This window comes from Littorina saxatilis, linkage group LG5, assembly GCF_037325665.1.
Source record: "Littorina saxatilis isolate snail1 linkage group LG5, US_GU_Lsax_2.0, whole genome shotgun sequence".
Lineage (NCBI taxonomy): Eukaryota > Metazoa > Mollusca > Gastropoda > Littorinimorpha > Littorinidae > Littorina > Littorina saxatilis.
The window spans coordinates 43,330,547-43,343,147 of NC_090249.1; the positions used below are offsets into that span (position 1 = coordinate 43,330,547).

General features: G+C 40.8%; 1 protein-coding gene across 1 annotated transcript in view; it reads right to left on the reverse strand.

The window, feature by feature from the left end:
* Nucleotides 1-1,147: 1,147 nt before the first annotated feature.
* The window catches only part of LOC138967769 (sucrase-isomaltase, intestinal-like), a 65,757-nt gene continuing 54,303 nt past the window's right edge, over nt 1,148-12,601 (reverse strand). The window contains exons 40-48 of the mRNA XM_070340424.1: nt 11,566-11,682; nt 9,644-9,792; nt 8,931-9,015; nt 7,644-7,700; nt 7,099-7,223; nt 6,114-6,205; nt 5,103-5,152; nt 4,262-4,429; nt 1,148-3,642 (exon numbers count right to left, since the gene is read on the reverse strand). Coding sequence (XP_070196525.1) covers nt 3,577-3,642; nt 4,262-4,429; nt 5,103-5,152; nt 6,114-6,205; nt 7,099-7,223; nt 7,644-7,700; nt 8,931-9,015; nt 9,644-9,792; nt 11,566-11,682 — 909 coding nt within the window. The 3' untranslated portion in view covers nt 1,148-3,576. The remainder of the gene's footprint in view (nt 3,643-4,261; nt 4,430-5,102; nt 5,153-6,113; nt 6,206-7,098; nt 7,224-7,643; nt 7,701-8,930; nt 9,016-9,643; nt 9,793-11,565; nt 11,683-12,601) is intronic.

The window sequence follows — 12,601 nt, forward strand, 5'->3', positions numbered from 1 at the left end:
TGATTTGCCCCCCCAAAAAGGGAGGACCCCCCCCCCCCTTACATCTCATTTGGTCCGACCCTGATATATTACAACTATAATTCCATTGTTGTATTTTAGCAGTGTCGACCCGTCTTTCTAGGTCAAACAAAAATAATAGGAAAATCTCAGAGTATACATGTGTGACCACCTTCAACAAATAGCAGAACAAGAACAGATAAACTACAGATTGTTTTCGTCATTTATTACAGGCACAGTAAGCCTCCCGTAGACCATCACTGAGCTCCCCGAGCCTCTACATACAGTGCAAGCATACTTCCATTTGAACGCTCACCGAAAGGGAACATCCTGGCTGCTTTCTGTCGACCGAGAGTGAGACATTTTCAAAGAATTTATTTTCGTGGACTATCCGAACGGACAATCAGGCGCCTTGTTTTGGTGCTGGACCTAACTTTTAAAACCTAAATAATAAATTGACAGCTTGTTACACAAACATTCTTAAATCATAAAATAATTCTTTTTTCATCAAGACAAGATCAGTACAATTCAAAGTTTTGAAAGTTTGAAAAAAGAAAAGCCCGGAAACGTGTCACGCAAAACGTCTTTCTCGTGGCAGACGACGGTTCTGCATAGCGCCAGTTCCTCTGAACGGTCAACCGCCACCGCTCTAGTACGTGTGAAAGGGTGTTTGTACTGTGTGTAAAAGCCCGACAGTGTCTGTGATGGTTTACGGGAGGCTGACTGTGCCTTTCAGAAGCTTGTTAAAAATAACCTATAACTAGCCCTCAGTTTTCCAAAACCAAACAGTCTTCTTAACATAAAAGATGACAATTATATTTATTTTCTCTCTGTTTTTTAATATAACACCCTCCCTCACCTTCGCCCGAAACAAACAATCAAACTAACAAACAAACAAACAAACAAACAAACAGACAGACATTGTATTTTTGTGTGTGTAAAAAACCGATTGTATCAAAGCAAGTTAAATAAAATAAATAAAAAGATGTTTAACCAAAAGCTTCTTCCTATTTTCCTGTTTCTTGTTCTCTTATAACATGTCCGTCTATATATAGTACCCTCATAACAAAGGCACACACACTGTGCCACACACATACGCGCGCGCACACCCACACACAAACACAACCGTCACAACAGTTGAGTATTCAGGTTAACTGCACTGCAAATTGTTTTTAATTATGATTATGTCAGATACTCACTGTTATTGAAAGATTAAAGATTAATATATATAGATGTCAAACAAGATGTAAAAAAAAAAAAAAAAGGAGTTTCGAACGAGCATAACCATCAACTGTTCACATTATAGGAACCAGATAACCCTTGCATCGACGATCCAAGCAAAAGCCAACGACAAAAGCAGTTTTGAGCAACACTTGCAACAAAAATCAAATATGGTTGTAAATAAGGAATACAAAAGGACGTATTGTCAAGGATGATACCTTTAAATGCTGCTTTCGGGTACAGCACACCAACCACAAAGCCAGATCAATGAATAAATGACAAAGATAGTAAAAAGTTGAAAAACCATCAACATTACTTAATAAACAGAAAATCATGCCTTAAAACATGTTCGTCTATATATGGTACCCTCACACCAAAGACACACACACACACACACACACACACACACACACACACACACACACACACACACACACACACACACACACACACACACACTACAACAACAAAACTCCAGCCTGTCTGTTGTCTGTGAAGAGTGTGATCTTTTTACATTTAGTCAAGTTTTGACATAGAGGGGGAATCGAGACGAGGGTCGTGGTGTCTGTGTGTGCGTGTGTGTGTGGTGTGTGTGCACGCGAGCGTCTGTGTGACGGTTCGTTTTTGTGAGTCAGTTCTGTTGCTCGCGCGTGTGAGAGAGAGAGAGAGAGAGAGAGAGAGAGAGAGAGAGAGAGAGAGAGAGAGAGAGAGAGAGAGAGAGAGAGAGAGAGAGAGATAGACATGAGAGACACACAGGAAAAAAATAGAGATGGAGAGGCAGGAACAAATAGAGAGATAAATCAGAGAATATTCTCGTTTGCATATATATATTAACACAATGTTTAATATTGTTGAATGTTTAAGAAAAATTACAAATACTAGCGGTAAATATTCTGCACCACCTCAGACAAATGTCAGCATTGAGGCCTACATAATCTGTACATGCGTTCAACGTCGAGGAAATTAAATGACACCTTAAAACATCGCTCTCAAAAACCTATGCAATAAATTGCAATACACATATCTTTTAGAGAAAACTATTATGCTTTTTTTATGGCACACCTATTAAAAACTACAAATCAACAAGCATGAGTGAATTTATTTAAATGATGATACAATCACATAAATAAATGTTGTTACATGATGCATACACAATGCAATCAAATCAAATATGAATAGAAATTCGTACAACCAACCAAACAAATGAATATATGTCAGACACAAAATCAAAAACAGTACTTTGAGTTATTTCAAATATGCTGACTGTTAGCAAATGATAACATACATGTCGAGAAAAAAGATATCAAGCATGAGCCTTCAGTCGAATGCTGATATCGTTTGTGAGATGTCCCTGCCTGAACGTTATCACATTTAGAGGGTCACCTAGAATCCTTCCTTATTAGTCAAAAAGCCATATGGGGCACTGAATTGGTAATACATTGAGATATCACTTCTCAGGACTTGGACCCTTTCAAATTATAGTATGTATACTACCTATTTATGCAAACGCAAACAACATACAGTTTATTGGAAGCACACATTCATGAACCAGCTCCAGTTCACTAGAAGACGCACAGTTGAAAAATGTTTTGACGTCAAAGGACTGTCAAGAACTTTTATAGCAAGGAAGGAGTAAGAAAATAGAAATCTTATAGAAGCTTCCAAGGATCTTCCCTTTGAATTTCATCGTCTCAAACATCTATACTCATGACTTTAACACTCACACAAAGATAATGCTACCTACTCACACGGGTGATAGGGCTTACTATCTTAGTATCTAACAAACTAAGCAAGCTTCAAATCCTAGCCGCAAGGCGAAAAGTAAGTCATGTTAAAGGAACACTCCTTCTGGAGACTACGAGCATCTTCTCACCATCACAAGTCTGCCTATGTTTTTACGCGAAATAAGACCATTTTCAGCTAGACCTGTTCACTGCCAGGAAATAATTGAATACAAAGCATTAACAGTATTTAGCATGTGTCCAGGTTTAAAGGATCGTCTTAATCCCGTGTAAAAAGGCTGGGCATAATCCGTTATAATTTACATGATCGTTCAAACAGAAAGGGGCGGGGGTGGGGGTGCTTTAAAAAAAATATAAAAAAGAGTCCACTGCAAGAGAATTGCAAGAGAAAAGCACGACATGGTTCACAACGAACTACTTGTAACCGACAACCGACGCGCCCTTTCTTGACATCAACAGGGTCATCTTTTTCGTCCTGTTCTTTATGGGCTGAAACTCCAATGTACACTCATTGTTTGTTGTTGTTGTTGTTGTTTTTGTTTTTGCTTTGCGCAAGAATGATGGCTTGAGACAGTATCTTACTTTCTCTTACTGGTGCACATAAGGTCCAAGTGTCCTATTGCCAAGACAACGTGAAACCTTCTGACAGTTTGACAGCGTTAACCAGCGTTATGTTCAACATCTGCAAAAAATGAAAACAAATTCAATCAATTAATCAATCAATCAATCAATCAATCAATCAATACAACTTAATGACAAACGACACCGATTACGCAAAACCAAGACGTTTCTTTTTGACCCTCTCTTCGAAAGTAAGATCTCTGACGTCAAAGCGAAACAAAGTTTGAGAATACGTCATAATGCCAATAACAGCGTCAGGCAAACATTCTTTAACTTGTTCCCCGAGGAGCTGACAAGGCATTGTGAGATCGCAGTTGTTCTTGGTTACTTCGTCTTACTATAATTATGTAGCAGTAGAAAGTCTCTTGTTATGTCACCGCCAGACTGTGAATGTATCGGTATCATGTCTATTTGAGAATGTTTCAATGCACTGTAGTAGGTCAAAGTGTAGTGTGTTTTACACAGTTATAAAACATACGTTCATGCAACTTACCACATGCATCCATGATTGTTACTGTACATGCATTCTGTCATCGTTCACAAGCAGAGTACATTGAGAGACACACACACACACAAACACACTCACACACACACACACACACACACTCACACACACACACACACACACACACACACACAAACACACACCCACACATTCACACTTTTACTCCAAAACTCACCTGAATATTTGTGTGGAAAGTAAACGCAGGGTAGAACAAGGCCCCTCCAGTTTTTGTCGCCGTGACGTTATTTGCGGCTGTGACGCCATACACAATGACGTCTTCGTAGCCTAGGCTGGACACGTCGGAAACGCCTTTATTTGCCACAACAGTAACTTGGAGTGTTTGCTGTGGAAATCATAACAATAAATATAGGTTTCACACTCCCCTGTCAAGGACAGCTGATATATTTTCCCTATGGACTATTGTTATGTATTCGCGAGCCTCCGGCGAGAAAAAACCCATCTAAGCTGTCCTGAACGAAGCGTGTTACTCATTTATTCCTTGTTGGGCCGTTTTCAGTTAAACAATTTTTTTCCGACATAAACCTGCTGATGCCTGTTTTCTTCTCGCCAATACCGTCCGCATAACAATATCCATAGCTCCTTCCCCCAGTAAACAGTGGATTTAAGCAAAATCAAATGAACAGAACAGAGAGTCTACATTTCTATGTTTAGTTTTCTCTTGTCGATATGTCTTAGTTATACAGTCGAACCTGTCTAAAGAGACCACCCAAGGGACTGAGCAAAAGTGGTCTCTTTAGACAGGTGGTCTTTATGGACAGGGTCGTCATTTGGCAAACACCCCGCTTCCCAGAAACACTGGAAGGTATGTCGTACGTCGCACACGATTGCTGCTCTTCGTCGTCGTCGTCGTCGACGTCGTCGTCATCATCGTCGTTATCATCATCATCGTCATCATCATCATCATCATCATCATCATCAAGATCATCATCATCACCACTGTCCTTACTACTTCCACCACCAACCACCACCACCGGCACAAACACCTGCATACTTACGTCTTTCACTGTATAGTTGACAAGAGTATACTTTCCATTTTCGTATGTGTCTGTAACAGAGAAGGCGAGCTTTACTTCTTGCTGGAGCTTGACTCATCAATAAAAATAAATGGGGATTATTGACAATACGATTTTTACAATTAGTCAATATTTGAGCGAATGTTTAACTGGGGATCGGTAATCGAGTGAGCCGAGGGTGGAAGTGTGTATGTATGCATGTGTACAACACCGAACCCCCCCACCCCCCCCCCCCCCTCGGAAAAGCAATAGAAATAAGATACTTGACTGAATGTAAAAGAAAAAGGAAAACCAAACCTACCGAGCAGATACATCATTACAACACTTTTTTTAATGATGAAGTCCGGTCAATATCCCAACAAATATATGTACACGATAAAGTTGTAGGATGACGTCATGTCTGTCCGTTGAAAAAACACACAAACACACACACACAAAAAACAACGTTTTACAAACAAAAGATTCACTGTGGGCACGTTTTATCGAGATTTTTCAGTCTCGGTCGACGGGTATCGACCAGCTAGGACTCTCAGTGAATACTGACCAAATGAGTTCAGTTACGATCTTTCTGACGGACAGGTTGACTGAATGGTTTGATATTGATTTAAGCAATTTGTTTTCTCTCCATGCATACATTGCATTAAGTGGTAAGTCATTTCGTGTCTACTCATGCAAATAGACGATTTCCGAAAATAACTCCGTCAGATTTGTATGTGTTGTGGGAGAATGACCTATACATGCTTGCAAAACCTCTACCAAACATTTGAGGGGCCAATCACTAGCAACAGGAGTATCGGAAACACGTGCTCTCGTCAACGTGTTTGAAACACACCCCTCACTAGTGATTTGCCCCTTTAATGTTTAGCAGAGGTTTTGCAAGAAAAGGTCACTCTTCCACAACCCATACAAACCCGACGAATTTATTTCAAAATATCATTTATTGAAGAGACTGCCTCAACACCCAACCAACCCTTTAAACAATGTATCACTTACCAACAGATACTCCGTCGTCCCAGAAAAGGGAGCCTCTAGCCGATCCATTTGCCTTATCCAACATGGCCCGGATTCGGAAGGAGTTTTGGCGACTGAAAAGGAGTTAAAGGTGAACACAAGGGGAAACAAGATTGAACCTGTATGGTTATAAAATCAAGTACAGAAAAGACAGAAATTCGCAAAAATCCATTATGTAAGACAACGCATAACCACAGAAACTCTTGGCAGGTTAGTGATTCGAGGTAGCTGTCACATAATTATTATAGCCCAAGTAAATACTAACATAGATTTGTTACTGCTTTGGGCAAAGAATGAAACAATATCATTAAAATATATCAACAGTTGAATATACCTTTGTTGTGTGCACTTTCTTTAAAAGCATATGGCTGTCCAGGCATTTTTGCATGGAGTGACAATATACTTCAACTTTATTACACCACATATCAACAGCCTGGCTGTTTTCTGAGTGGAGTGTGAATGGGTTCGTGAAAAAAAAGCATCACAGACTAGCATTGGTGTCACTTTCAAAAACATTCTGAAAAAAAATCACACTCTTCACAGACAGCAGACAGGCTGGAGTTTTGTTGTTGTTTTGTGTGTGTGTGTGTGTGTGTGTGTGTGTGTGTGTGTGTGTGTGTGTGTGTGTGTGTGTGTGTGTGTGTGTGTGTGTTTTGTGTGTGTGGCTCAGTGGAGAGATGCTCCTGTTCCGTGTAAAACGTGAACAGACCTTTTGTTATTTACACACTGGTTCACACGAGCTGGAAAGTGTCTTTAAATTATACGTACAAATTTGTCAAGAAAAACGTGGGTGGTCCCAAACTATTCTGTTGTATTAAATAAAATATGTATACCCCCAAACACACACACACACACACACACACACACACACACACACACACACACACACACACACACACATACACACACACACACTTACACACACACACACACACACACAAACACATCCCATCTCAACTGAACCAACCTGAAATGTGTGTTGTTTGCAGGAGCCTGTAGCACAAGAACATGACCACCTCTCAGATGCAGTTCCGGTTTGGACATCAGGGTGACCGGTACTGTCTTCTCGCTTGGACCCATGGATACCTCGCCCTGAGAAATTAATTATGTGCTGCTAATTTCTCATTCAGAAATGACATTCTTCTCTTTGTCATTTGAAATCTTTTCAGGTATTAAACATTTGCAAACTATTGTATTTTAATGTTAAGAGTTCTTGTATGTCAAAGCTGTCAGTGTGTCTATCTGTCTGTCTGTCTGCCACACACACACACACACACACACACACACACACACACACACACACACACACACACACACACACACACACACACACACATACACACACACACTCTCTCTCCCTCTCTCACTCCGAGTCTCTCTTTCTCTCTCTCAATCTCTCTCTCTCTCGCGCGCGCACTCTCCCCTGCGTGTGTGCGTGGGTGCGCGTGTGTGTATTTATATGGCTTCTTATGCAGCCTTCTTACACGCTCCTGTGTAATCTGGAAGACTCACCGTATAGAAATGATACCAGCGACCACCTGGAAGGTAATACTTCAGCTCAGTCTGATTCTGTGGAGTCAAGTCAAATACAACTATACAAACTGGAATTTTGGTTGTGATTCCTTCTGTCAAAATATTGAACAGAACAAATATTGTATGGTGCTCTTTAAAAACAAAACAAAAGAAAACAACAACAACAACAACAACAACACCAACACCAACAACAACAACAACAACAACAACCAATGAAAGTAATTCTGGTTTGTTTATCTGCATACAGACGACGGAGCTAAATTCGCAAGAGTTATGAAGAGACAATCTGAGAAAACAAGCACATAATCATAGGGGCTTGGGTCTTACAATGGATGTGCCACTGTATCGTATTACATAGCAACTGTCGCCCCCCCCCCCCCTCTATCCTTGATCTTAACACCAACAGCTAGCACTATCAACATTTAAAAATGTTCAAAAAGTACTACGCCTAAAGTGTACTTAAATGTAAATTCTTTCTCGTGTGAACGTTCATGATCACTACGAATACTACAGATCTGACTAGGCTTTTGCGTTGGACCAAGGTCTTCTTTACCCAAGACACATACCAACGTCTTGGCTGTTTTCTGAGCGGAGTCGGTATTTGTTGCTCAATTGGTGTTACGCTCAAAACAGAAATGAGCCAGACAGGAGACTTTTTAGTAGGCCTATGTGTCAAAATGGCGGCATGTTTGCATTCTGTGTACAAGAAAACGTTGACAGATATGAGGTTGTGGACAAGATCATGGGATTTGTTTCCTTCCGGGGGGAGGGGGGGGGGGGCGCTAGCTTTTCTTCTAAGAGTCAACTGTGTGCATCCTCTTCCATTTGTCAACACCTCCGTGTTCCCGCATGCGCAAGATAAAGGTAACACAAAATTCAGAGCAAAAGTCTCAGAGCTTGGAAACACAAATACACGCATGCAGGAAAATAACAGAAACAAGAGACTAAGTCACTGCACTCTATCCCCAGTGAAAGCAGGCAGAATTTCCTTGACGAAAAAACCCCTAGGTATAAAATAGAGTAAACCAAATACCAATTCAGAACAATGGTGACTGCGCGTGAGAACGAGAAACAAAAAGACCAAAACATACTGTACTCACGTGTTTAACGAAGACGATACGAATAACAAAGCACAAAAACAACAACTTTGTTATTCGTATCGCCTTCGTTAAACACATGAGTACAGTATTTGTTGGTCTTTTTGTCAAATACCAATTACTCATTCAGAAACAACAGGTTTCAAAATGTTCTAGCGTATAAACATACCAGCTCCAGGATGGGTGAAATCAATAAAGCCGGTCCCCACATAAATTGGCGGTCGATACCCCGAGCCTTAAAGTCCATGGGAAACCTGTTGATCATAAATATATCGCCAATGGTTGAAATGCACAGACAAAAAAACCAAGCCAAAATCGCGAGTAGACTATTTGCATATCACAGGGACATATTAGTGTGAAGGGATGTGTGGACGGCTGTTGTGGTGAGGTGAAGTGGGGGTAGGGAGTAGGGGCTGGGGTGGGGGAATTTCGGGAGGTGGTGGGGGAATATGGGGATTCAAAAGGCAAAACGATACTGCAAAATCATACTGAAATATAAAAGGATACATGATTACTCGGACGAAAGCATGATCGTTCAGTTATTGCGTGTAGACACATGGTGGCCGGTTTCGCAAACGCATAATTATCATGTATTGTTAAGTAGCAGCACAAGTACAACAACTTTTGATCCCGCTCCACAAATACAAAAGAACATCACCTTAAGACGGACAAAGATAAAACATTGGACTAAACATTGTGTATTGCATTTACATTTAATAAAAAAAAGCAAGCAAACAAACAAACGCGCACATCAACAAATAAACACACGATAACAACAACAAAACCCCGAACAACAACAATACAAACAAAAAAGCTTTTTTGTATGCTCTGTTTAGAAGTTCAACATTCCAAAGAATAATTTCATAAGAATGTGATTCTCACTCATGATGCAGAGGCCTGACGACTGTTTCCCCCTGTGTGTGCGCCTGATGGAACAGCGTGTAGAGGTAAGGAAGCAACCAATAACGTGTCTCCATTATCTCACGTGACGCGATTCCCACATTGTCACCCAACGCCCCAGGATGTTGTTCCTGCATGTACATTAAACATATTTTCTACCAAGGACATCTTTACAAGTAGACCACAGATGGTTTCTGAACACACGCATATGCATGCACGAACAGGTTAAATAGCCTTACGTAACTAGGTAAGTCTGAGGGAATTAGAAAGAAACTACAAACTTGCTTGCAGGAGAAACAGAAAAGAAACAAGTCGCGTAAGGCGAAAATACAACATTTAGTCAAGTAGCTGTCGAACTCACAGAATGAAACTGAACGCAATGCAATTTTTCAGCAAGACCGTATGTACTCGTAGCATCGTCAGTCCACCGCTCATGCTCATGGCAAAGGCAGTGAAATTGACAAGAAGAGCGGTTTAGTAGTTGCGCTGAGAAGGATAGCACGCTTGTCTGTACCTCTCTTCGTTTTAACTTTCTGAGCGTGTTTTTAATCCAAACATATCATATCTATATGTTTTTGGAATCAGGAACCGACAAGGAATAAGATGAAAGTGTTTTTAAATTGATTTCGAAAATTTAATTTTGATAATAATTTTTATATTTTTAATTTTCAGAGCTTGTTTTTAATCCAAATATTACATATTTATATGTTTTTTGAATCAGAAAATGATGGAGAATAAGATAAACGTAAATTTGGATCGTTTTATAATTGGTTTTTTTTTAACAATTTTCCGATTTTCAATGACCAAAGTCATTAATTATTTTTTAAGCCACCACGCTGAAATGCAAAACCGAAGTCCGGGCTTCGTCGAAGACTACTTGACCAAAATTTCAACCAATTTGGTTGAAAAATGAGAGCGTGACAGTGCCGCCTCAACTTTCACGAAAAGGCGGATATGACGTCATCAAAGACATTTATCAAAAAAACGAAAAAGATGTTCGGAGATATCAATCCCAGGAACTCTCATGTAAAATTTCATAAAGATCGGTCCAGTAGTTTGGTCTGAATCGCTCTACACGCACGCACGCACGCACGCACGCACGCACACACATACACACACACACACACACACACACACACATACACCACGACCCTCGTTTCGATTCCCCCTCTATGTTAAAACATTTGTGACCCTCCACCACGAAATGAGTCGCATGTCACCTCGCGCGGTTCTGCGCTAGGCTTAATATAAGTCCGGGGAGTGTCTGGTAACAGTGTGAGGGTCACCATAGTCACAGGCTTATAACTCAAACAGTTTTCGCTCTTTTCTAAAACGGTTTTCACCACTGGATAGAGCATAAAAAACTCTTTAGGAAAATGTAAAAATATGAAAATCCTGCAAAGGTGACATGCGACTCATTTCGTGGTGGAGGGTCACATTTAGTCAAAACTTGACTAAATGTAAAAAGCACAAACAGAATTCAAAACAGAGCAAAAGAAAACAAAGACACAAAGCAAACCAAAGTAAACGCATAAACAGGGAAATAGGCACGACTCTCTCGCTGCACCCCGTCCTCACGGATGCTTAATAGCCTGTTTTTTAGGAACAAGAAAGTACACCAAAACCCATATGCACAGACACACACAGACAAAGAGAAAGACAGACATACAGAGAAACAGACAGACACTATCTTTGTCACTGTCTGTCTGCCTGCCTGCATGTCTGTCCCTCTGTCTGTCTCTCTCTGTCTCTGTCTCTCTCGCTGTCTCTCTTTTTCTCTCTCCTCTTGCTCTCTCTTTCTGTCTGTCTCTGCATACACACTCGAAATACATGCACATGCCAGCTTGGCAGTAGATTCTTAACTAAACTCTATTAAATGAGCAGAAATGTATACGTGTACTTACATTATACCCATTGCCATTGTGGTTGCGACTGTACGGATAGAACGCACCTAGCTGCATCCAGCGCAAGCATAGTTCCTCCGTTGTGTCATCGAAAAATCCGCAGATGTCGGCCCCAATCTATAGTACGTGAAAAAAGGGGATTTTTTTTTAGGGTTAAATCTCTTTTTGTGGAGAGAATTGTAGCTTGTGTAAGTAGCACATATATGTCGACTGTGCACACACAAGTGAACTGTGTGTATCCATTATTTCCCAGGCACAAGGATAGACACCGATAGACAAACAAACGGACTGGCATGGCAGACTTACAGACACACCAACGGACAGGGACAAACAGACACAGACAAACAGACACAGATAAACACACAGAGAGAAACACAGAGACAGTCAAACAGACAGACACACACACAGACACACACAGACACACAGACACACACACAGACACACACACACACGCGCGCGCGCGGACTAATCGACACATACACAGACGCGCTCAGTCACACACACAGGCACGCACACAGACATACATACATGGAGGATAAACATATTTTTACAAACAGGCCCCTGTAACACGAGAAAATTACTCCCACGAGATTTTTACCCCGGAGTACAAATTTCGTACGAAAATGTTACTCCCTTTACGAAAAAACTACTCCCCCATTACACGAGAAAATTACTCCCCATGACAGGTGAGTTCCGAGTAAACATTTCGTACAAAAATGTTACTCCCCTGACGAATAAATAACGAAGAAATTACTCCACCCTGGCACGAGCAATTTAACTTCCCATGCCAGGTGTACGAAATTTGTACTCCCTTGTCCCCTGTTAGTCTTGGGGGTGGAAGGGGTGGAGGGAGGGTGACACGACATTCGTTTGCGCGAAATCACATATTGGCATTATCCTTTCGCCCGCATCCCATTTTCGCGTACGAGATTTTTACTGGAAGTGAAAAAAATGGGGAGCAAAAATTTCGTGGAGGGAGTAATTTTTTCGTGCCTTGGGGAGTTCTTTTCTCGTACGAAATGTGTACTCGGAGTAA